The 26,151-nt window shown below is 48.6% G+C and overlaps 1 protein-coding gene across 1 annotated transcript; it reads left to right on the forward strand.

Moving 5' to 3' along the window:
* Positions 1-125: 125 nt before the first annotated feature.
* On the forward strand, positions 126-25,088 carry Xpc (XPC complex subunit, DNA damage recognition and repair factor). The gene is made up of 16 exons (XM_042680068.1): positions 126-238; positions 1,747-1,936; positions 5,177-5,292; positions 8,510-8,633; positions 9,664-9,748; positions 11,435-11,592; positions 12,044-12,164; positions 15,543-15,632; positions 16,339-17,187; positions 18,463-18,623; positions 20,033-20,114; positions 22,399-22,533; positions 22,602-22,771; positions 23,201-23,294; positions 23,788-23,877; positions 24,272-25,088. Exons 1-16 carry the CDS (start codon positions 136-138, stop codon positions 24,485-24,487), a joined length of 2,784 nt encoding a protein of 927 aa, XP_042536002.1. The 5' UTR covers positions 126-135; the 3' UTR covers positions 24,488-25,088.
* Positions 25,089-26,151: the final 1,063 nt, after the last annotated feature.

Raw genomic sequence — 26,151 nt, forward strand, 5'->3', positions numbered from 1 at the left:
ATTGGGCGGGGCTTGGACCGAGGGGCGGGGCCCGGGCTTCGGGTGGGCGCGGCCGGGTCGCCCCGCCCCCTCCCCGCGCTCGGCCGCGTCCCGCGGCGGCGGCGTCACACGCGGGCGGCGTCGTGCCCGGGCGGCATGGCGCGGAGGCGTCCGGCGGGCCGGGGTCCGCAGGGGTGCCAGCCGCGGGGCCCGAAGGCCAGGGGCAAGGGCGCGGCCCAGCCTGAGGAGAAGGAGGCGGGTGAGCGCGCGGCGCCGCGGGCCGGGCGGGAGGCCCGGGGGCGGGGGCCGGGGGGGCTCCGAGCGCCGCGCCGGCGTCCGGGCGGCCGGCCCGGTCCTCCGGGACCCGAGGACCAAGTCCGGCCTGCGGCCGCCGTTCCCGCCGGGAGGCGAGCGCGGCGCGGGTGTTCGCTGAGTGTCGGACGGCCCGGGCCGCAGAGTTCATCCGGGACCCGCCGCCGGCAGCGGAAGCCGAACCCCACCCCGGGCCGTACCTTCTCCTGCGCGGAGCGACGCGCCCGGACCCCCTTCGCCCCGTGAGCGCGCCCTCCTCCCCGACCCCGGCGCCCGCCCGCCCGCGCGGGGCCGCGGCAGCGCCCGCACCGCCTTCCTGGCCGAGGTCGGGGCTTGCTGTGTTTGCCAGGCTGTCGGTCTAAGGCTTCCGGTCCAAGTCGGGGTGCTGATGATCCGGACATTCTGACCGTCGGCCACAGACTTGAGTGACTTAGGATGCGAAGCAAAATCACACACTTTGAAATCTTTTTCAGAGTGCTTCCCTTTTTTCCCCTTTATGATTTGGGTTATGATTGAAACATGGGAGTGCACAGACTTGCTCTCTAAAATATCTTTAAAGAATCTGGCTTCGCTAGCATTAAAACAAGTTCCCATTAATAGGAACATATTTGAACTAAGTTGGGATTTAATTTAAATCATGAAGGAGAGTTTCCCCCCACCTGCAAAAGTACGTTTGGGAGATACAGATTCCTACTTTAAGAGGCAGGACAGGCTGTGAAAAAGGAAAGAACAAATCCGTAATTTCACACTCATGTTACATTTCCTTTTGGAACCTTAATAAAAGTTAGAATGCCTTCTGTTTTCCAAAACTAATTGAAGCAGAGTAATGGAAAGAACAAAGGGAGATTTATTACTTAATGTGAATACATTTGCAAAACAGGAAAGTGTCCCTCCTGGCCGCATTAATAAAGTACTAAGATAACATTAATATGTTTAGTTACCCTACTTTAACTAGCTTATGAACTTAGAGTTTATAATTAAAAAGTTCATAAGGTAGATAGTTAAATTTTCCCTTTGGTAGAAAACCAATTACTTTAAGGAAATTAAGGTGTTTCTAAATTACTTCAGGCTTAACATTGCTAATTCTGAAATAAGAATTTAGGGCTGTTCCAGGATCTGAATCTGAGTTGTATAGTATTTTCTATAGTATTAGGAAAAAATGGATGCTGGTAGAGGTTGATGGTTTGGGATGGTGGGTATAGCTCACTGGTAGAGCACTTGCCCAGCAATTGAGGCCTCAGATTTGATTCTCAGCACTGAAAAAAAATAAACAGGATAGTTTTTACTGCAAACATGGGCTAGACTGCAGGTGGAGGGAAACAGGCTGCTACCTAGACATGGGATGGAAGATGGGGTTTGCAGAGAGGTTCAGAGCCTTTCCATGACCTTGTCTGTAGCCACATTACACCCATCTTTCCTGTCACCTCTCACCCCTTGTTCTGTGTGGTTGCCTAGATGTCTTTGAAGTTGAGAAGTCAAAACCTCCAAAGAGGAGCCGTCTCTCAAAAGCTTCACAGGCAAAGAGGAAGAGAGGCGGCAGTGATGCAGGGGGTCCAGCAAAAAAGAAAGAGGCCAAGGCAACTGCTAAAGCTGAAAACCTCAAGGTAGTGAAGGAAGAAGACATCAGCGATGGAGAAGACCTCAGGTAAGGTGGTAGAAAGCTTCAGGCCCAGTGTTGAGGGTTCCCAGCAGAGAAGTGGGAACCATGCTTTTCTTCTGCCATTGGGATTGAGGGAGATGGGTGGTGTGTGTGAAATCTTTAAAGTCTTCTGAGTAAAGTTGAGAAAGAGCCAGGAACTTCTCATTTTTAGGTGAGCACGAGGCAGCCTGCAGTTGTGGGTTCATGTTACACAGTAAGGTCTGGCAGGAAACACCAAGTCTTCTGACTCTTGGTCCTGTGCGCTTTCACATTCACAAAGGTATTAGCCAGGAGGTGCCTGGCTAATATGTGAGTATACTATGTGCACCATTTTGTACTGCTCTCCTCAGGAACCCTGACCCTCTCTAGCTGGACTTCTTAGCACTCAAGTCAGCACATTCTTGCTCCCATCCCCTCAGTTGTTTGTTCCTTGCCATGTTTTTTCCTCCACCTGCTATGCTTTATTCCATTTAAGATATAGATCTGAAGCCATCTGTTCCTCTTTTCATTGATTCTCAATGAATCTTTCCTCCTGGGTAACCTATCTGCCAGGTGTTAGGGTTACTTGTGACAACAGCCCAGATGTCCTAGGGCATTTTGAGCTTGGCCTTTTGTTTGATGGATGCTGGTATTTTTGTAGCAGATGAACGTTCATGTTAATATGTAGCTGACTAGAAACCACTTGATTATCTAAAGAGAGGATAGACAGAGGATAAATTTGTAATCCTGACATGGGCTAGTAGTAGCCCAGCAGAGGGCAGCAGTGTAGAAGGGCAGGGGAGGCCTTAGACTGAAATCAGAGCTCATTGCCCCCTCCCCACCCCTACCCCCCCCACCCCGTACCCCCTCACTGAATTCTGTCTCCAGGGTTATTCACAAACAGGTCAGGTGGTAGAGTACCTCCCTAGTGAACTCAAGGCCCTGAGTTCAAACCCCAGAATCACCAAACCAAACAAAACAGGATGCTGCTGAAAAGCCTTTCCCTCTCACTGGAGAGCTGACTGTGATCTAACCCACAGCACATGAGCATTTCTTCTTTTTATCCTAAGTGGCGATATTTGTTGTCAGGCTGTTAGCAGAAAACAGTAGGCCGAGTCAGGCATGGTCACACACATACATGTAAGTCAACCTACTCAGGAGGCAGAGACAGGAGGATAGTAATTTCAAGGACCGTCCAGATAAAGCAAGATTCTATCCTGAAAAAAAAAGAAAAGTATTAGGGGTATAGCTGGAGTGGTAGAGTGTCTGACTAGTAAGTCCAAGCTCTGGCTTAAATCCCTAGTAAACCAAACAAAAACCAGTAGGTTTAATAAAGAGCGCAAAACTGAGAATAGGGAGTAGTAGCTCACACCTGTAGTCCTACCTATTTAAGAGGTTGAGATCTGAAGGATCATGATTCAGAGCCAACCCAGGCAGAACCATCAAAGAAACCCTTATCCCAATTAGCAAAAACCTGGGCTTGAGATGTGGCTTAAATGGTAAAACAAAAATTGAGCAAGAGCATTAGGCCCAGAGTTCAAGGCCTAGTACTGGTACACATACACAGACATCTTAAATGTCTCTGCTAAAATTCAGTGTTTACACTAGATACCAAGTGTCAGAATTTATGTAAGCAAAAAGTAACTCAGTACCGTAGATGTATTTTATATATGAACTTCAAGAATATTAATACATTAGCAGTCATTTACTTTTGCATCATTGCTTAGCTACCCACCTGCTTATCTATGTAGTTATTTACTTAACTAATAGCCTTCCTTGTTTCTTGTGTTAGTCATGACAAGCCTGTGTGCAGCCCATCCTTACAAGTTACTGCAGCACTGGGTTTTTTATAGCACTGGGTTTTTTATTTTATTATTTTATTTTATTTTTTACTTTTATTTTTTGCCAGTCGTGGGGCCTAAACTCTGTGCCTGGGCACTGTCCCTCCGATCTTCAGCCCAAGGCTAGTGCCCTACCACTTGAGCCACAGCACCTCTTTCGGCTTTTTCTGCTTATGCAGTGTTGAGGAATTGAACCCAGGGCCTCATGCACGCTAGGCAAGCGCTCTACCACTAAGCCACCTTCCCAGCCCTGCACTGGGTTTTGAACTCAGGGGTAGGCAAGCATTGCACTCCCTGAGCCACACTTCCAGCCTGGCTTCCCTATTTCTTAAGTGTAGCTAAACCCTTCAGCCACTGTAAATGTCCTTTTTTTCTTTTTCTTTTTTCTATTTTTATTGTAAAGGTGATGTACAGAGGGGTTACAGTTACATCAATCAGGTATTGAGTGAGTACATTCTTTTTGAACAGTATCACCTCTCCCCTCATTTTCTCCCAGTTTTTCCCTCCCAACCTCCCTCTCCTCAACTTGTATAGTTCATTTCCAGAAGTGAGTATTACTGCTGAATTTATTCACCCTTTGTCTCTCCATTTCTGGGCTTCTTTTTCCTCTCCCCAAATCAGATAAACTTACATACAACACAAAAGGTATAGAAATAAAAAAAGTGACAAATGGGGGAAAAAATGAACTGCTAAAAGAATTTTTAAAAAAAACTTTTGTGCTGGACACCGGTGGCTCATGCCTGTAATCCTAGCTACTCAGGAGGCTGAGATCTGAGGATCGAGGTTGAAAGCCAGCCCAGGCAGGAAAGGCCATGAGACTCTTATCTCCAATAAACCACTCAAAAAACCGAAAGTGGCTCTGTGGCTTAAGTGGTAGAGTGCTAGCCTTGAGCTGAAGAGCTGAGGGACAGCGCCCAGGCCCAGAGTTCAAGCCCCATGACCCACAAAAAAAAAAACAAACAAAAACCTTTTGTTTCCATTTCTTGGAGTTCATTTCACTAAGCATCATTTTATATAAGCATATGCACGTAGTATTTGAGCCCTTTGAGCTTCTCCTGAGAATATCCTCCTTTGGCTTCACTGTGAATGTTTAGAATCCTGTTTATCATGTCCAAGTGTAATTTTTAGACCTCCCAAGTGCATGTATGTACACACGTATCACAACTTTGCTTCTGGAACTCATGGTAACCTTGAGGTTTCTTTTAACCTTTCTCTGACCATTCTGGGTATAGCTTAATAGCAAACAAAAACTACACTGTTTGCAGATTGTGAAGTTCTTTCCTGGTTGGTTGGTTGTTTGAGACAGGGTCTTACTGCATAGCCCAGGATTGCATCAAACTCGCAGTATTGTAGAGTAGCTGGCTTACAGGAATGCCTGGCTTCTTTCTGCTTTCACAGCGTCTCCTTCTCTGTGATCCTAACACAGGGACTTTGCCAGTGACCTGAAAAAGATGAAGCAGCCTAAGAGGGAGTCACCTGTGAATACAGGCAGCGAGGAAGAAGATGACCAGGAAAGCGAAGAGGATTGGGAGGAGGTCGAAGGTGAAGCATCTACCTTGTTCCACAACTGTTTGATTCATATCAATTTCTGCAGTTCTCGTTTTCTTTGAAACTAAGACTCAAGATAAAGTTGCAGTTAGTATCACTTTTTAAAGTTACTATTATAAAGGTAATGTACAGAGGGTTACAGTTAGGTAAGTCAGGTAATAAGTACATTTCTTTTTGGACAATGTTCCCTTTTCCTTGCTCTCCCAGTTTTTCCCTGTGGTACTGCTTTTGATAGAAGGAGCACTGCAGTCCTGGCACTTGAGAGGCCAAGGCAAGGGATATAGTGAGTCCCAGGTCAGCCTGAGCTACATCGCAGGTCTGAGGCCAGCTTCAGCCAGGGAGACTGTCTCAAGAAAAAGGAAAATCCCGTGACTGGGTTTCCAAAGAAGGTTGGACATTCTCTGGCTTTTGTGGATGGCATAGCTGTAGTAAAAGGCAGCAGGTTGGGTAGGAAGAGCAGAGGCCAGGAGGGAGCTGGTCCTCCTCAGTTCACAGCTCAGCTTTGCCATTTTGTCCCTGTGGGAGCACGTGCTTCCTTCTCTGGTGAGCTGTGCACTGGTACCACTGATGACTGGATGTTAACTGAGCAGCGAGCTGCGGCTCTGGATTGCTGGGGAGCAGGAGTGTGTAGATGGAGCAGGCTGACACTGTGCTTCCAGGCTCTTGTGAGCACAGTTTTCTCCTGGCACTGGCGTTGGCACTGTGTTTTGAAAATGCCCAAACCCACAAAAAAATTACAAAGTAGTACATTCAAGTTGTGTGTGTATGTGTGTATTCTTCATTGGGCTCATTAACTTGAACTTGTGGCCACACTGAATGTATATCTTTCTTCTCCATGGAGGTATTCGTTGTACAACTGTTTGGAAATAAGTTGCAATTTCTGACTTTTACAAATATTTCAGCTGGTATTAGCACACCTACTAATGAAAGATAAGCAGTTGTTATAAAATAGTAACTTTATAGTCAAACCTAGGTCTAGTGGGTGGATATAAATCTGATCCTTTTTGTGTGTGTGTGTGGTTCTGGAGATTGGGCCAGGCCATTGCCCCTGCCAGGCAAGCATTCTCACTAAGCTTCAACTTCACCTGCAGCTGTGGCTTCAGACTGGCCCAGAACTCCCAGTCCTACTCCTACACCTCCCAGGTGCATTGCTGTGCACACATATAACCCGCCAGCTTTCTGTTTTTGTTTGAGAGTACTGCTTGTTTGGAAAGGTCCTATTTTTCTTTCTTTTAGAAAACCTGCTTTCTGTTTTGGTCTTGTAGACAGACAATAAGGCATCTCATGGTATTGTTTAAAATTTGTGTAAAATCCTTGGTGTCTTATAAACTCCAGGTTAAGTCTCAAGACAGTGCTGCAGACTGCTCCGGATCCGCTGCAGGGCCTTCAAGGCCCTTGTCGCTCTGCGAGTGGGTTTAGGCCAGCCATACACGTGCATTCTTTTGCAGGGCTTTTCTTCTTTTTTTTGGTGGGAGTTGCCTTGGTGTCACTAGGTAGGGACTCTGCTGCTTGAGTCACAACCCTGACCCTTTTTACTTTTTTGGACCAGGCTGGCCTGAATTGTGATCTTCTTACTCAAACTTACATGTAGCTGGGATTACAGGCACACCATCTCACTCAGATGTTTTTGTTGAATTAGGAGTCTTGCTAACTTTTTGCCAAGGCTGGCCTTGGCAGCTCACCAATCTCACCTCGTAAGTAGCTGGGATTATAGGTATGGCCAACTATGCCAGGCCTAATTTTTGAGACCATGTATATGTTTAGGCTCTTTCTGTCTGTCTTTCTGTCTGTCTGTACTAGCATTTGCACTCAGGGTCTCATGCTTGCTAGGCAGGTGCTGTACCTCTGAACCACCCTTCTAGCTCTTTTATTATGATGGCTATTTTTGAGGTAGGCTCTGGCTTCCTATCTTGGTGCTTGTTTGGATGATAGGAACACACCATCATGCTCAGCTTCTTTAGTTGGGATTGAGTCTGGTGGTCTTTTCTGTTCGGGCTACCTTGAACCGCAGCCCTCACAGTCAGGGCCTCCACCTAGCTACGATGACCGTCACATGCCACGATGCCGGTCGCATGCTACGACGCCCAAGCATTGGTTGCAGAGGAGTCTCGTGAACTTTTCAGCCCAGACTGGCTCATAGTGCATTTGTCTCCTGATCTCAGCCTTCCAAATAGTTAGCATTACAGGTGTGAGCACTTAGCCAGGCTTGGCTAGACTCCAAGAATCTCCATAGAGATTTGAAGCTCTTGTCATTAGGTGTATTCATTGCTAATGAAGTTCATGGTTAGATCCAATTGAGTCCATTCAGTGCATTTCAGGTAGTGTTGACAAGCTACATAGGGTGATGCAGGGATGCTCCTGTTGGCAGACAGATCTTCGTGTGGAAGGGGAAACCTACGTCACAGCTGTACAAAGCCACCATGATGCACTGTGTTTAGCAGTGTGGAGGTGAGAAGTTGTTCTCACCTGGCTGTCGCTTTGCTGTGTTTTTCTTTTGAACACAAACACTTAAACATCATTGTTTTACTTTTTGTTTGTGTTTGTTGGTTGTGAGGCTTGAAGGGGCCTGGGTGCTATTCCTGAGCTCTCAAGGTTGGCACTCTACCACTTTGAACCACAGCTCGGGTTTCTGGTGGTTAATTGGAGATAAAAGTCTCATGGAGACTTTTCTACGATCCTCAGCTCTGATCCTCAGCTCTCGGCCTTCTGAGGAGCTAGGATTACAGGTGTAAAACACCTGCACCTGGCATTGTTTTTGTTTTTGATAGCAAGAGAGTATTTAATTGAACTCATATCATCTCTGTGGTTTATTTTTCTCATCTGAAGGTTCTGTCCCTAGATTGTTGTGTGGTTAAATGGAACAAATAAATGTAAAACCCTTATCATGACTACTGGATTGTAGGAGCTCAGAGCATGGGAGGCACAGTGGTCTCTCCATCCATTCCTGTCTTCCTCTTTGCAGTACATTAGTTATTACAATTATTACTGATTTTTTTTTTTTTTGGTGGCAGTGCTGGGATTTGAACTTGGCCTAGGCACTCTCCATAAACTTTGTTGCTCAAAGCTAGTACTCTACCACTTGAGCCACAGCTCTACTTCCACTTTTTTGGTTCAAATGGTTCAAATCACCATTTGGCTTCAAATGGTGATTACAGGTACGAGCCACCAGTGTGTGGCATTATTACTGATTTTTAAAAATTATTGTTGATAGAACTTGGTGAGCCTGTGCTAGGGGACATGGGAGAAAATTCATCCTTCTGTCAATCTCTTCTGCCTGTGAAGCCAGTGGAGATAGAAATCGAAACACCAGAGCAAGTGAAAACAAGAGAAAGAAGGTAAGATTAGGCCTTGCTTTTAGGTGCCTGCTCTTCATAGCAACAGAAACACTTAGTGTACTTAGGTGAGCCAGGCGGAGCGTCAGAATGGCCAGGAACTTGAGGGGAGAGAGCCCTGTGTTTGTCAGTAGGACTGGAATGACAAGCCTGTGTATCCTGGCATGGGGTGGAAGAGGGGAGGGGCCTGATCTGGTAGACATCCCTATCTTCCTTGATCCTTAGACTGGTATGAGAAACAAGAAGCCAGAGGCTCAGTGTGCTCAAGTAGCATTCTAGAACTCAGCCACTAAGCAGAGGAGCTGTGATCTGAACCCCGGTCATCTGTCTCAGCACTCACGCGTCCCCCCCGACACTCCACTACAAGTCTGAGACAGTGTCCATTGTGTACAGAGCCTCCACCACAGCCAGGCTCCCGGAACCCTGCAGCCTCTGATGGCCTTGCAGAATGGAGCCTAAGGCCTGTCTGAAGGGTTGCTGATGAGTTCCCTTGCAGGATGGGCACATTAGCAGAAGGGAAGATGGTGTGTCTTAGGAGGTATCTGATTTTTCTTGAGTACTCTAAGAGATTTTTCAGTAGAGAAGTGCCATATAAATGACTTCACTGATTGAGTGTCAGCATAGTAGAGGCTGAGGAGGGAGTTGGGAGGCCAGACAGGAGACTTCGTCTCTGAGGTCTGATTGTGAGGCAGGATTTGGTGCTGGCAGTGGATGGCAGACTGCATGCTTCAGATGAAATGCTGCAACCTCTGGGGGGTTTTCCAACAAGACCAGGAGGAAGAGTGAGCTGGAGAGACAGCGGTCTTAGGAGCCATGTGGAAGCTGGGTGGTGGGGCCGAGCTCGCTGGCTCCTCTCTTGGGGGCAGGCTTGTAGTGAGAAGGAGCAGAGGAATGTGCAGGAAACAGCCAGCATGTGCGTTTGCTTGAGTAGCATGGCTTTGTGCCTAATTCATGCACGATGAGCAGGACTTGGCTGGGACAGTGAGGTTTTCCGTTTCTTTCCCACTTGGGGATTTTTCACCCTGCGTTGCAGTGAGAAGATAAAAATGGAGTTTGAGACATACCTCCGGAGGATGATGAAGCGTTTCAGCAAGGAAGTCCACGAGAACACACACAAGGTGAGGACAGGAGGGCTAGGAGCTCTCTAGAAGGAAACAGCGTGGCTTTCAGTCAAGCTGACACCTCATTTGGGCTCTGCCGCTCAGTAGTGACTTTGGCAAGTTTCTTCTTCTCTCTGTGCCTTTGTGTTACTCAGAGGCCCAGAGAGAATGAGAAAAACGAGATATTGTTACCCCTAAGGATAATAATGCTGTCTATTTTGGAGGGTGGTTAAGAATTAGGCAGCATTGTACGTAAAGTAACTTGTGGTATGTGGCAAGGCCTCCTGGAATAGACTGGAATAGTCTACTGGAAAAACTGGAACTCCCTTTCTATCTCTTCTTTCAACAATTTAACAACCTCAACTCTGAACTTACTAAACTCACGATGACTTCTGGCTTTAGGTAACAGTTACCAGACGTGCGTACAGACACGGCAAGGTCATCATGTGGCATTTTGGGGTTAGAGACTTACTAGCTTGAGCAGCCCTTGTCCAAGAATCCAGAAACCCGAAATACTTCCAAGGTGGGAACTTTCTGAGCATATCAGCAGCACTCAAAAACCTTGGGATTTGGGAGCCTTTCAGATTTCAGACTTTTGGGTTAGAGATGCTAACTGGAAAGGTCTGTGCTGATCTTCAAAACAAAATCCCAAGTCTAGAATACTTCTGTTCCCAGCCAAATCAGATAGGGGATACTGTATAAGTATCAAGAATTTCTGATTGCATACATGGAGCAAGAGGAACTTCAAAGAAGAAGTTCAAGACTGCTCAGAACAGTGAAAGGCATGATTGTGGGTCTTTATTGAGGAGCATTGTGGAAGACTAGGCATAGAGGAGTCACTGGGATGATCAGGGTACCTGGGGGTGGCAGGCAGGGGCGGGGTGGGGAAAAGGCAGTCTTAGTCCTCAGGTGGGTGGTGGGCCCCAGAGAGGGTGATGATGGGAAACTGTAGGCTGTGGAGAGATGCTGGATTTACACTAGCACAGAGGTCTGGAAGTGAAAAGACTTGACGCAGTCAAGAGGGTGGGTCTCCCTCAGGCCCAGGGGCAGACAGTGAGCTAGCTGTGTTCTCATCTCTTGGAGAGTGCTGGAAATAAAAGGGAAGTCAAGATGAATCTCAAGTTTGAAGCACAAAAGAGGGAGAAAGGCAGGGCTCCTAATTCAAATAGGGAGGCTATTAGTGACTGAGAAGGAAGGCCAGTTGTGCTTGAAAATGCTGTAAAGCTTTGTTGGTGCGGGAGGGGGGGGGGTGTGATAGACATTGGCAGAGTCATTACAGGAGGTTAGTGAAGGATGGGGCAAGGTCAAAGGAGGAGGGAAGAGGCGTGGTGGATACAGCAGCAGAGATTGGGTTCAGACATGTGTGGGGAAGCAGTGTGGGCAACCGGCAAGCCCACCCCACCTGCCAGCTGAGTCTTGCTCTCTGTCCTCCTAGTCTTGCTGGCATGAACTCCAGTTCCCACGTTTGATCTAGCTATTGTGCTGTACATACCTTTAAAAGATGAGACTGCTTTAAAAAAAGTGTATTTTGAGCTGTGAGAATGAGTACACAGAGAAGAGGCCAGGGAATGACAGGTATTGGGCAGTGTCTAATGGTAGATATTTTACTTCCTGGTCTGTAGAAATGTAAATTTTGCTCACAAAACGTCCAAACTTGTCAGCAAATCCCTACTACTTGTCACCTGCCTTCCTCCTCCTCTGCAGGTTCACTTGTTGTGCCTGCTGGCGAATGGATTCTATCGAAACAGCATCTGTCGGCAGGTAGATCTGCTGGCTATTGGCCTCTCCATCATCCCAGTTCGCTTTACCCGGGTGCCCCCTGAAGACGTGGACTTGAACTATCTTTCAAACCTCATGAAATGGTAAGCTGCCACCCACGTGCACAGTGTAGGTGGAGGACTGGGTTTCTTTTGGTCTGGGTTCAGGTTAGGTCTGCAGACCTCCTCTGAGGCAGTAAGTAAACATCCAGCCCGGGGTACCGCACAGCACGGCCTCGGCTCTGGAAGGGCTCCCAGGCTGGTGGAGAGACTGGCACACAGCGGGTCCTTAGGGTAGCGTGGGGAGGGTGCCGGCAGAGGAGGCCACAAGGAGCAGGGTGCTTGTCTCAGGTGGGCAGTCTGGGAAGGAAGGTGCCACAGGGAGGAGTCACCTGAATGGGCTGTCCAGTGATGGTGGGACGAGCTAGCCCGGACGGAAGGAGCAGAACAGAGGTGGCGAGTCTCAGGACTCACTCCTGCTTTTCGTTTTCTTGATCGAGAGTGCGGCAGTTCCCTCCTCCTGTCCTCTGCATGGGGGATGCCTTGTCTCTTCCAGGTTCATTGGGACATTTACAGTGAATGCCGACCTTTCAGTCAGTGAGGGAGACAGCCTGCAGACGACACTGGAAAGGAGGTTTGCAGTCTACTCTGCTCGTGATGAGGAGGAGTTGGTTCATGTAAGTGGCTCCTCTGATGGCACTGTTTCATGATAAAAATAGGCCTTATCCCTGGAAGATTGCTGTTAATTCATACACTTAGATTCCAAGAGGTGTGGAGAAAGGCCCAGACTCTGTGTGTCTACAGAAGCAGCTTCGTTCCTCTTCACATTTGGCTGAGAGTCGGAGCTATCCGGCCATGTTTGGTTTCTACTTCGGCTCCTGGCAGACATGGTGGGTGGCTTAGCCTCTGCGCCACTGCTTGAAGTGCGGGGATGACTTGGGGACACAGGGACACCCAGGAAGCTGGAGATGATATCAAGATTCAAGGTGGAGAAATCTTAAGGCAGATTCCAGATAGTTCTGGGAACAGGAGAGCTGTGTGTGGAGAAGTCTACATTGTCATTCGCCCCTCCATGTCACGTGTTCTGATGACGGGAACCTTGGGAATGTGTGGGACATGGACAGAACTACAAATGCCGCCCTGTGGCAGTCTGATGTAGTTATTCAGAATACTTTGATAAACCAGCTGACTTGTCCTCAAGAGAAACTATGGGTGTAAGCACTGTGTGAAAGCCCACACTTACCCACTTTGCATCTGTGCCACCAAAGACTCTCACTGCAGAGAAACCCCCCGGGTATAAGCTGTAACAAGCCTTTGTTGCCCACATCCTCACCTCCTACCTGGTGTGCTTCTGTCTGTCTGGATAGCTTGTGCACATGAGACCATATAGCATGTGGTCTTTTGTATCTGTCTTCCATTTTGCATGTTTTCCAGGTTTGTCTTCCTTGTATTTTTCTTTTTCTTTCCTTTTTTTTTTTTTTTAAGGTCTGAGACTGGGACTTGAACTTGGTACCTGATACTTCTGTTTATTGGCTAGCACTCTACCAACGGAACCATGCTTCCAACCACCATTTTTCTTTTATTCTTGTGCTAATTCTGAGGCTAGAACTTTAGGTCTCCATCTCAGTCCTCTTTTTTGCTGACAGCTGGCACTCTACCAGTTGAGCTGTTCCAACTTTTTGCTGGTAAAGTGGAAATAATAGTCTCTCAGACTTTTCTACCTTGACTGGCTTCAAATGGTGATTCTCAGATCTCTGTTTCCTGAGTAGCTGGGCTTACAGGTGAGAGCCACCATTGTGTTTAACTTTTTTTTTTTTTGCTTGTACTGGGACTCGAACTCTGGGCCTGGGCACTGTTCTTGAGCTCCATTTTTGCTCAAGGCCAGCTTCTACCACTTGAGCCACAGCTCCACTTTTGGATTTTTCTGCGATTAGTTAGAGATAAGAATCTCTTGAGCTTCTCTGCATGGACTGGCTTTGAATTGTGGTCCTCAGATCTCAGCCTCCTGAGTAGCTAGGATTGCATGTGAGCCACCGGTACCAGTTTAACATTTGTTGTTTTTTTAATCTTTATTTTTGCTATAATCATTCTAATGGGTGCCAGGAGGTACTTCCTCACTGTGGTTTTGCTTTACATTTTCCTGATGTCTAAAGATGATGTGTGTCTTTTCATGAACTTATTTGTCATTTGGGTAGCCCTGAAGAAATATCTGTATAAATCCTTAAGAGCTTCTTCTTTTTTTTGTCGGTCGTGGGGCTTGAACTCTGTGCCTGGGCGCTGTCCCTCAGCTCTTCAGCTCAAGGCGAGCGCTCTACCACTTGAGCTACAGCGCCACTTCCCTTAAGAGCTTCTTAGGTGTTCTATTAGTCACCTACCAGATGTTTTGCAAATATTATTTCCTATTATGTAGGTTGTCATTATTGATAGTTTTTTGATGGACAAGGTTCTCATTTTGGTAGTCTCAGATACCTATTTTTTTTTGTTCATTATGCTATTCATTTTAGTGTCACATGTAAGAATTCATTGCAAAATCCATGGCCATGAAGACTGACCTTTTTATTGTCATCTAATATAAAAATGTAAGGTTTTGTGCTGGTTGCAGGTATTCAACTTCATACGTTTTAGCATATAGATTTATGGTTGCCAGCACTATTTGATTAGACTAATCTTTCAACTATCTTTAAAATTATCTACACCATTTTTTACCCATGGGAGAAAATGTTTTTCCCCATGGGAGAAAATCCACTAGTCACAAATGTATAGGTTTATTTCTGGCCTCCACATCTGTCATTTGCGATTTCTGTAGCATTGTAGGGAGTTCTGAAATCAGAAGTGTGAGTGTAACTTGGTGATTCATCACAGTACATTATTTGGGGTTCTTTTCAACTCCATATGAATTTGTTAGCCTGTTACTCCATTTCTGCCAAAAAGGCTGTTGTAGATCTGTGGTACTGGAGTTTGAACATAGGACCTCATGCTTGCTAGGCAAGTGCTCTAGTACTTGAGCCATGCCTCAGCAGCCATTGGTATTCTGGTAGAAATTGTGTTGAATCTGTAGATTCATTTAGATATCATTGCTCTCTGGACAACATGAAGTCTTCCAGTTTATAAATCAGGATGTCTTTCCTCTTATTTGTATCTTCTTTGAGCTCACTTAGTAATGTTCAGTGTACACATCTTTCATTCAATGAGGGAGCTCTATCCCTGAAGGTCAACTGAATTCTCAAAAACATAGCCTAGAGTCAAAAGATTTGACATGCAGAAAGACACCCCTGTAACACCAACAAAACCAGTGTGTGGGTTCTTTTTCAAATAGGCATGTCTGTATTCTTACTTATGTGTAGCATTTTTCTATAAAAATGTGATCACATACTTTTTTTTGTTGGTCGTGGGGCTTGAACTCTGGGCCTGGGCGCTGCCCCTCAGTTCTTAGCTCAAGGCTAGCCCTCTACCATTTGAGCCACAGCGCCACTTCCAGTTTTCTGAGTGGTTTATTGGAGATAAGAGTCTCACGGCCTTTCCTGGCCTTTCCTTGCCCGGGCTGGCTTTGAACCATGATCCTCAGATCTCAGCCTCCTCAGTGGCTTGGATCCACCAGTGCCTGGCCATATACATTTTCTTTCCCTCCCTCCCTCCCTTTCGCTCTTTCTTTCTTTTCTTTCTTTCTTGCTTTCTTTTTTTGTGCTGGTAGTGGGGCCTGAACTCTGGGACTGGGCGCTGTCCCTCAGCTCTTCAGCTCAAGGCTAGTGCTCTACTACTTGAGCCACAGCACCATTTCTGGCTTTTTCTGCTTATGTGGTACTGAGGAATCAAACCCAGGGCCTCATGCATGTAAGGCAAGTGCTCTACCACTGAGCCACCTCGCCAACCCTACGTTTTCTAAAAACAGTACTTCTTTAACATATAGTGGACAGTTCTCATTTTAAGTGTTGAGAGTTCCAGTGTCTCCTCAAATAGTTTGGTTGTTTCTACCTTTTTTCTTTTGTAACTAACAAACTGTATTAACAGTCTTAATTATTTTCTTAGGGTAAATATGTTATCTCTTTTTCACATAGATATTTCTACTGGTTCTTCGGGCTCTACAGCTGCTCACTCGACTGGTGGTGTCTCTGCAGCCAGTCCCTCTCAAGTTATCAATGGCAAAGGTGAGGTATACAGATTTCAAAGAGAAGAAACAGGAGTTAAAAAGTGTAAAATAAGCGATCTTTTTTTTTTTTTTATATACTTTTAAGAGCTAATAGTCATGGAGCCTGGGTTCTTATGAGGCTGCTTACACATGTCTCATGTGAGGGGAGGTTGGATACATGAGGGGCTAGAGTCTAGCACCCTGTTCTGAGCTTGGTGTGCAGGTAGCCAGCAGGTGCAGGCTTCTAGCACCTGGGTAGAGTGGCCCCATCCTCATCAGCAGAGTGAGGTGCTCTGAGTCTTGAGATACTCTGTTCTCTGTGAGGTCTGGGCATTTCTAAAGTCTATTGGTGTAGATGCATACGAGTAAGTTTTCTGTATTCTAAAACCAAGCCTGTATTCCTGCCCTAAATATCTGTTGTGCAAAATCAGGATTCTTCTTTCTGAAGAAGCTGAGACTCACAGATTGAGACAGAACTGGAATCCACATCCAGGTTTCTGTTTCCAAATCCCTTGCTCTCTTCTGTGCTCTCCAGGTTGGGCAGCCCCTCGGAGGGACTGCAGCTTTCGGCTGCTGTTTACACGTAAGCCTGTGGGGTGGCCGGTTGAGTCTGAGCACGGGACATCTCAATGAGCTGACTCTCCAGCCAGTGGCTTTACGTTCTTAAATTATAGGATTCCTGCCATATCATTAGCAAAATGAAAAGTAAAATTTCTTTGTTTCAGGCAAAGAAACCCTCTAGCCAGAGATCCACAGAAGGTTCTAGAAGCATCTCAGAACCCTCTACCCATATTCCAGAGAGCCATACTAAGGCAAAGATCAGCAAAAGAGCCAAACATGAGGGAACTGGCAAGTCAGGTGCCAGAGGGAAGAGGAGCAAGGCAGCTGCGGGCAGCAAGGACTGGAGAGAGTCCTCCAGTGAGGAAGAGCAGCGTGAGGCCAAAAGATGCCCACATGGCCGGGCGCGGCGGGTGGCCTCCAAGGTCTCTTACAAAGAGGACAGTGCGAGCGACGAGGCTGGCAGCAGCTCTGACTTTGAACTTTCCAGCGGAGAAGTCCAGCAGTCCTCCGATGAGGATCCCAGGCCGGGCTCCACAAGGCAAAGGAGGGCCCCAGTGCCTCGGAGGACAAAGAAGGGGTCCGAGAGTGAGTCCAGGACCCTGCAGAGAAGCCACCACAAGAATCTAGGCTTTTCAGCAGCATCTTCAAGTTCTTCAAGCAGTAAGAGAGGCAAGAAAACTTCCAACGATGGTGAGGAGGCAGAAGCGGGGAGAGCCGCGGGCGTAGACCAGTGGCTGGAGGTATTCTGTGAGCAAGAAGGAAAATGGGTGTGCGTAGATTGTGTGCATGGGGTTGTGGGCCAGCCTCTGGTCTGTCACAGATATGCCACCAAACCGATGGCCTATGTCGTGGGCTTCGACAGCGATGGCTGCGTCCGTGATGTCACACAAAGGTATGACCCAGCCTGGATGACAGCAACCCGCAAGTGCCGCATTGATGCCGAGTGGTGGGCAGAAACCTTGAGACCCTACCAGAGCCCATTTGTGGAACGGGAGAGGAAAGAGGACCTGGAGGTAAGGCCTGATGGGGCCCCGAGCACCACCCGATTCTATAGGCCCACGTATGTCCCCTGTTGAGCTCCTTATGGGCCCAGAACTTAACCTTGATATTTTTACTGCGACATATTTAATTGCCATAGGACTATGAAGTGGTTACCATTACCTTAATTTTACCAGTAGAATTTGTTATAGTTGAACAATGAGCTGACTGTGAGGTTTTTTGTTTTTTTTTTTGGGGTCTTGTCATGGGGCCTGAACTCTGGGCCTGGGCGCTGTTCCTCAGCTCTTCAGCTCAAGGCTAGCGCTCTACCACTTGAGCCACAGCGCCACTTCTGGCATTTTTCTTTTTGCTTATGTGGTGCTGAGGAATCAAACCCAGGGCCTCATGCATGCAAGGCAAGCGCTCTACCACTGAGCCACCTTCCCAGCCCTCTAGTAGTTTATTGAGGTTTTGAAGTTTGGTTTTAGTTCTTTACAAATTTAGAGCTGTCAAGTAATATGTGCAAGTCATATACCTCATGAAAGAGGAAGGACTCACTTCACAGACATTGTGTGTGCACGGACCCACTCACACACACACCACACCTCACACATGCACCTCATGGATGTGAGGGGGGATGGAGTCGCATAGCATTGCTTCCAGTGATGTATGGCATCCCTATTGGCGTCTTTGGTTCATTTTACTCAGTCCTGGCAGGTTCAATGGGGGGCACATCTGACCACGCCATCAGTGGACACTGAGTCTGCAGTCTTCTCCTTCCACTGTTCCACACCTGCCCCTTCCGTGTGGCCCGCCTGGGGTTCTGAAGGGATGCCAGGGAGAGCTTAAGAGAGCTTGGTGCCCAAAATGGGAGTCATAGTGGTAGATTTTCTACTCATCACTCTGAATCCTTAGGGAAGTCCTCAGTGGAGAGGCTTAAACTCAGGGCCTGGACATTGTTCCTGAGCTTTTTGCTCAAGGCTAACAGTCTGCCATTTTGAGCCAAAGCACCACTTCTGGTTTTCTGTGGTTAATTGGAGGTAAGAGTCTCACAGATTTTCCTGCCCTGGTTGGCTTTGAACCATAATCCTTAGACCTCAGCCTCCTGAGTAGCTAGGATTATAGGTGTAAGCCACCAGTGCCTGACTCTCCATAGCATTAGGTTAATCTAGAACCCGTTTCATGGCCAGATGTCATGTTACAAAGTCACAGTGTTTGTGAATCTAGGCTCTCAGCTGTGTGAGAACAGTTAGTCCCCCTCAAATTTCACTTCTAGTAATATACTCAACATTGTCTGTTGGACTCCGCAGTTTCAGGCCAAGCACCTGGACCAGCCTTTGCCCACTGCTATTGGCACCTATAAGAACCATCCTCTCTATGCCCTGAAGCGACACCTGCTGAAATACGAGGCCATCTATCCGGAGACAGCCGCAGTCCTGGGGTATTGTCGTGGAGAAGCTGTCTACTCTAGGTGTGTGTATATGGTGGCCTCAGCCAAGGGCTTGCTAATTGTCTGGGATTAGCGGCTTTCTGGGCATGGGGCTGCTAACCTAGACTCATCTCCTTAGCAGCATCCGTAGTGTGTATATACATATGCATCTGTGCATGCACACGTATATGTGCACACGTGCATGCGTGTGTACCCATCTATATGCTGTTGTGAAGAGGAAGCTTGGAAATTAAGCTTAAAGTCTAGGGAGAGCTAATTTGGAGGCTAAGCTTGGAAGATCTCATTTCAAAGTCAGCCCAGGCAGAAAAGTCCTTGAGACTCTTTCTACAGTTAAGTAGTAAAAACCTGGGCTGGAGATGGTGGCACAGTGGTAGAGCACCAGCTTAGAGTAAAGAAGGCAAGCGAGAGTGCGATGCACTGAGCACAGGCTCTGGTACGGGACAAAAAAAAAAAACAGCGTAACATGATGGATGATGAAGACAAAACTTAAGATAGGACAATTTTAAAACTTCATCCCAGATGGGCACCAGTGGTTCACTCTTGTAAATCAATCCTAGCTACTCAGGAGGCTGAGAGCTGAGGATTGTGGTTCAAAGCCAGCCTGGACAGGAACATTCATGAGACTCTTATCTCCAATGAACCACCAGAAAACTGGAAGTGACGCTGTATTGCTGAGGAAGAGCACCCAGGCCCCAAGTTCAAGACACAACTTACAAAAACACACACAAAAAAAACTTCAACTATAAGTCAAAACATACAGAAGAAAAAAAGGATTTAATTACAAAAGTTAAAATGAATTGATGTTTCAAATGGATATAGATCCCATAAGTTGCAGGTGTATAAGTGTGAGTATGCTTAATGCCACTCAACTATACACATAAAAATGGTTGAAATGGTGTGTGTTGCTACAGTTTATGCTGTGGGTAAAAGAAAAATGAAGTAAGCCCCTTTCCCCCCTTTGTACGGAATAATAAATGAACAGTCAAGTGACACCAGGGGCAGTTGGCCAGTCGCGGGCTGCCACGCAGCATGTCACTGCGGAGTCTGCAGGTGTCAGGATATTCTGTGATGGCTCATTAGCTTGTTGGAGTTGGTCTTTTTGGCTCACTGCCCCCTTTTCTGGACATTCATCTCCCCACGTGGCATGTGGCGGTGGATCGGGCCCTCGGTGGGCACTGCTCAGTAGTGAGAACTTGTGTCTGTGGCAGGTTCCCTTGGCTGTGGCTGAAGCCATTCAGGGTAGGGCTTGTCCGAACACCGCGCAGGGTCGGTTAGGACCAGAGCCTGAGCCTGGGGTGCGGACGACGTGTAGAGAGAACTGACGGGCTGCGTTCTCCCGTCTGCTGCTGGGCCCTGTGAGGCATGGAGGACCTGCGTCCTCACAGGCAGCCATGACTGACTTTGTCCCTTGTTTCCTGTTGCTCATGTAGGGACTGTGTGCATACTCTACACTCCAAGGACACGTGGCTGAAACAAGCAAGGGTGGTGCGGCTTGGAGAGGTGCCCTACAAGGTAGCTGGGGTAGGGGGTTGGGGGTGTCATGGGGAGGGCAGGGGCAGGCGTAGGGGAGGATCTGCTGCCCTGCAGGCCTCCATCTCCCTTGGTCTTGAGCAAGCATTTCAGTTGTTCATTAATAAGAAATGTTCAAGAAGTGGGGTTTCCAAAACATACAGGACAGCCAGAAAGTAGCCGGGGTGCGTGTGGTGAGCTTGTGCATGCCTGGGTTCTCGGAGGTCCAGGCCTGGCTTCATCCGTACACGCACAGTCAGATTGCCCTCCGTGTGACAGTGCGTGGGTGCAGATGAGAACACCACAGCCCAGCAGGACCCCTGGACCGCCTCTCTTGTGTGTGGCGTGTGGGGTCTGATCTGTGAGAAACACGCTCAGAGCAGTCTCCCACAGATGTCTCAGAATGTGGCTCTGCCAAGTCAGCCTGCTGCTGCTGCTGCTGCTGCTGCTGCTGGCCCCAGAGCTGCAGTTCCTTCTCCTCAGATCCCAGCAGGAGCCTGGGGCTGTAACACTGGGGGGTAGAGGCCTAGTGGGAGGGCTGCACATCCTGGGGGCAGAGCTCAGCCCGCTGCTGGTGTGTGGAGCTGCTGTTGGGCCTGCAGGGCTGCCATAGTTTGCCCTGGACGTACTGACCCTTCCCTAGTATTCTTTAGCCACATAGGCAGTCTCTTTAGGCTACCACTGTCCAGTACAAACAGTGCACACCACATTAGAAACACAAAAGCAGGTAGCAGCTTAACATGTTAATGTTATTCTAATTCAGCCAAGCTATTACCATTTGAACATGTTAATAAATATTTGAAAATTAGTGAGGTTGACTTTTTTTGTTGTTATTAAGTCTTCCTGACTTCTTTAATCCTGTGAGAATGTGACTTGGGTCACAGGTGAAATGTGTGACTGCCTTAGCACACGCGGTTCTAGAACAGTCCCCAGTCTCTCAGATCCATTCTTTGTTCTGATCTCTGGCATCCCAGCTCCCGCCCAGCATCTCCTGGGCAGTCTCCCTCCCAGTTAAATGCGCTTCCTGTATGTCAGTTGTATAGATCTTTCTGGAACACATGTGTATGACCACCAAAACAGTGTGTTCTCCCCCACCCCAGCTGTCATCTGAAGGCCCACATTGGCCATGTGTCGCAGGTGATGCTCTGGCACCATCCTCATCCCAGACCCTCCCCCGTGACTTCTGTCCCCACTGGCTCCCAGATGTACTTCATTCTGTTTCTCTTGGCCAGCCTCTCTCTGATCCCTTTTGTGGGTTGTGGGGCTTGAACTCGGCTTGGGTGCTGTCCCTGTGCTCTTCAGCTCAAGGCGAGTGTTCTACCACTTGAGCCACAGTGCCACTTTGGTTTTTTAGTGGTTTATTGGAGACAAGAGTCTCATGGACTTTCCTGGCCGGGCTGGCTTTGAACTGTGATCCTCAGGTCTCAGCCTCCTGAGTAGCTTAGGATGACAGGTGTGAGCCACCAGCGCCCAGCTCTCTGATCCCTTTAAGCCTCAAGTCAGATGCGACCTCCTTTGGCAGCATTTCCCAGGGCTGTGGATGAACCCAGAGCCTTGTATGTATGCATGGAACAAGTGCTCTACCACTGGCTTATGGTAGAGCTCCTGAGGTCAGAACAGGCTTGATGGTATTAAAGAGTGGTAAAGAATCACATGACAGACCCCATGTGACCTCAGAAAGCTCCTAGCGTTTGTTCTAGGGGACGTTGCATGGCCCAGACCTGGGCGCCCGCCACCCCTGCCCATGGGAGGGAGGTGGGTTTCTAGTCCTCCATCCTTTGACCCTTTAGCTCCACACGGAAAATCTTAGTCTTAGCCTCTGGACACGTTAGGTCCTGGCCTCCTAAGCAGTCAGTGCTTTCTACAGGCAGTGTGGCTGGCTAGTGGTGACACTGCAGGGGGAGCCGGGCAGATAGTGGTCTGGGTGGACCGTGGGACCTTCATCTCCAAGGCCACGTGGTCCAGAACACCCATGTGCCCGGCCTTCACGAGCTGTGACTGGAGGTGGATCACTTACCCCTCCCCGGTCACTCATCTGTAAAATGGACACAATAAGGAGAACTACCTTTTTGGTGTATTGAGAAAACTAGTACACTTCAGGGTCTGGGACAGGGGTGCTGTTTAAATGCTGCTCGCACCCCAGGAGTGTAGAAACCTGCCCAGCTCCCAGGTGTGGTGTTGGGGCTGATGAGGGAAGGAATAGTGGGAAGCAGTGAGCTCCTACAGCCCCTGGCGTAGCTAGGGAACCAGGAGCCTTCCTCGTAACTGGCTCTTTGCTTTGGAGCAGATGGTGAAAGGCTATTCCAACCGGGCGCGGAAGGCCCGGCTCGCTGAGCCCCACCTACAGGACCAGAATGACCTGGGTCTGTTTGGCCACTGGCAGACTGAGGAGTACCAGCCCCCTGTGGCCGTGGATGGGAAGGTAAGGGATATGGCAAGGGACCACCTTGCTGGCCACTGGCAACGTCTTACCGTGCCTCCCCTCCGCAGGTGCCTCGGAATGAATTTGGGAATGTGTACCTCTTCCTGCCCTGCATGATGCCCATCGGCTGTGTTCAGCTGAGGCTGCCCAATCTGCACCGTGTGGCCCGCAAACTGGACATCGACTGCGTCCAGGCCATCACTGGCTTCGATTTCCATGGAGGCTACTCCCACCCCATGTGTGTGGACCTTCAGTGGAGGGTTGGGGAGGCCACAGGGATGGGGTGGAAAGCTGATGCAGGTTTAAAGTCAACCTGAAGCCAAGGGTGGCTTCTGCCCAGAGATGATAAATCCAGCAAGGCCGGTGTCCTTGGGCTAAAACACTGCTCTAGGGAAGTCATGGGCTGGGGACCAGAGTGGGGTCAGCAGCCTTCCTGATCACTAAGCTCTGTGTGTGTACATGTATGTACACGTGTGCACATGTATGTGTGCAGGTGTGGTGTGTGTATAGACTGAGGCCCACACTTGGTCTTTGGACCTGCCTTCTGCATGGGTGCCTGGCACCGCCTGGCCTGCTCACCCTTTAGAGCCCCAAGTGCTCAGGGGAGGCGGGAGGGGGGGGGCAGAGCAGCGGGGCTCAGGGAGGGCCACCGGTGGTGTCCCCACAGAACTGATGGCTACATCGTCTGTGAGGAGTTCAGAGACGTGCTCCTGGCCGCCTGGGAGAACGAGCAGGCCCTCGCGGAGAAGAAGGAGAAGGAGGTGAGGGGGAGGGGCAAGCACAGCTGGGCCGCTGCTGTCCTCTGCCCTGGTCTCTGTAGCACATGGGAAGATGGGGGCCTGAGTCTCCCACCCCTCTCCCCTTTCATTTCATGGAAGGCACTGTAGGGAGTGAGCATGGGCCACACAGGCTCCGCCCCCACCCCTGCCCCTCACACCCACTGTCACGGTCACTATCTGTACCTCTGCCAACCTGCCCTGCCTTGAAAAGAATTGCCCCCGGTCTGGGTCCCAGATGACCACTTCCCCTGAGAACTGCAGCCAGCAGCAAGTCAGCAGAGGACTCTGTTGGAAGATTTCAAGTATGTCATTTTATAAATCAGAGTAGTGTTTTTAAGCTGAGACTTGGTATGATTGACAGATTCTCTTTCAACTTAGAGCTGCACAGATAATATACATATTCCAGGTCCATCTGAATATTCTGCCTGAGAATATCGGTGGTTAGTATTTCTTCTCACTGGGTTTCTATCTGCAGAAGAGAGAGAAGCGAGCTCTGGGAAACTGGAAGCTGCTGGTCAGAGGACTGCTCATCAGAGAGAGGCTGAAACTTCGCTATGGAGCCAAGGTCGGTATGGGGCCTTTGCATATTCCACAAGCTTGGGGTCAGACTTTTATCTGGATACGCCCCCATTCCTGGGGGCGCCCCTGTCTCAGATCCTTGGCACTGAAGTAGTCAGTCCTGTGTGTGTCTGAGCATGTTTGTCAGAGGGAGGTCATGGATGGGAGTAGCAGCTGGCTGTCCCGATAATGGCTGCACTCCTGGAGGGCCGCTGCCTGCAGGCTGGCTGGCTGCTGCCTCCCAGCCAGGACCCAAGAACCTGCTCAGGTGCACCCCGTGCTGCCGACCACACAGCCCCGGGCAGGCTGGAGGGTGGGCAGGTCCCCCAGAGATTGCTGCTGCTTGAAGGTGCATCTCCACAGCCAGTCGCTGAGACCATGGCCTCTGTCCGCCCCTCCAGAGTGAGGTAGTCGCTCCCCACATGGATGGGGAAGGCGGGCTCTCTTCTGATGAAGAGGAGGGGACCAGCTCACAGGCAGAAACGGCCAGAATCCTGGCTGCCTCCTGGCCTCAAAACCGAGAGGCGGAAGAGGAGCAAAAGCCCAAGTGCCACAGGACATCCAGAAGGGGGAGGAAAGCGGTTGCTGCCCACCTGTTCCCCTTTGAGAAGCTGTGACCTGAGCCCCGACTCCGGACGCTCCTTCTCCATGGGCCCTGCCAGGCCCGTGCTGTGGGAGCAAGCAGCTGGGGGCCGTGGTGAGCAAGGACCTGCTGCAGGCTGGTCTGCCTAGCACGGGCTTTCGAAGGTTTTTACCAAGGCCTCCTCTGAGCTACAGAATACAGCCTTAGGAGACTCCCTGACCCTAAGGGCTTGTCCTTTGGAAATGTTTTTTTTCCTCTTTGGAAATAAAAATCACTGGGATCTGTGGATGGAGCTGCGTTTAGGATGTCCTGATCCTCCATCCTTTCTTTCTGAACCACATTCCTTTGTGCTGCCCAGCGCTGCCTCTTCCTAGTTGGTAGCAGCACAGCTCAGATCATGGGATCTAATTTTCAGTCAGTTTTGTGATGGCAGAAGACTAGAATAAAGAGCTAAACTTAGGAAAGGAAAAAATAGTGAATTAAGGAAATGGAAGTAAAAGTGGATCAGTGCTAAGCTGCATATTTTATTCACGACTGGATAAATTTACAAAGCTCTGAATCACGCATTGTAGATAATTAGGAGAAAAAAAATTATAACATTTTGAGAAAAAAAATAAAGCATTTTTCTAACAAGACTTGTCTTTGCACTTTCTTTTAGATTTCACGTCAGCAAAGAACACCCTGATAGAAAGTGGTGCTGTGGTTCAAATGGTAGAGTACTAGCCTTGAGCTGAAGAGCTGAGGGACAGTGCCTAGGCCCAGAGTTCAGGCCCCACGACCGACCAAAACAACCTGGCTTGATAAAGCCAGGGGTTGGTGGTCAGGCTATAATCCTAGCTACTCAGGAGGCTGAGATCTGAAGATCAGTTAAAAGCTAGGCCAGGCAAGGAAGTCTGTGAGACTTTTATCTCCAGTTAACCACAAAAAAACTAGAAGTGGAGCTGTGGCTTAAGTGGTAGAGCACCAGCCTTGAGCAAAAAAGCTAAGGAAGAACTAGAGGCTCTTGAGTTCAAGTCCCAGTATGGGGGCAGAGTAGTGGTTTATATTTATGCTAACACTGCAAGTATCAAAATCTAAGTTGAAAACTTAGGTGTGAGCTGGAAACATTACACACTAGCAATCTTTTTCTTTGTGTAGGAGGGATTACTTAATCCTGAAAGCAGCCACTGAAAATGTTGAGTCATTCTTACCCAAGGGAAACACAACATTTGGGGTGTGACCAACAGACAGGTTGCTATGGAAACTACATTCTCTCAGTTTCTGCCCAGAGCCTGACAAGCTTCCTAGGGCAAGTGACTGCTTTTTGGGGTTTTGAGGCCAGTTTACGGAGAGAGAACCTATTCAGGCCGATGTCAGTTACTAGGAAGCATTAAGGAAATGAAACATTTTCAGAAATTAAAGAATAGGTTTTGGAAAATTATTACTGCCTGTAACAAAGCTGAGAGCTTCAAAGTAGGGAGGGGAAAACTCAGTCCCATGAGTGTGGGCACCTCACCGGCTTGACCCTCCTGGGTCCTGCAGCAACCCTTGCGTGGGAAGAAAGGCATTGTCCACTTCCCACACGAAGCCGAGGCTCTCATCAGTGGAGGCTTGTCTGTGTGAACTCAAGGCCAGTGCCTTGTACACCAACTCACACTCCACCAGTCCTGGGGCTTGGACTCAGGGCCTAGGCACTTGTCCCTGGGCTGCTTTTGTTCA

This window comes from Dipodomys spectabilis, unplaced genomic scaffold (assembly GCF_019054845.1).
Source record: "Dipodomys spectabilis isolate Male_0828 unplaced genomic scaffold, ASM1905484v1 ptg000054l, whole genome shotgun sequence".
NCBI lineage: Eukaryota > Metazoa > Chordata > Mammalia > Rodentia > Heteromyidae > Dipodomys > Dipodomys spectabilis.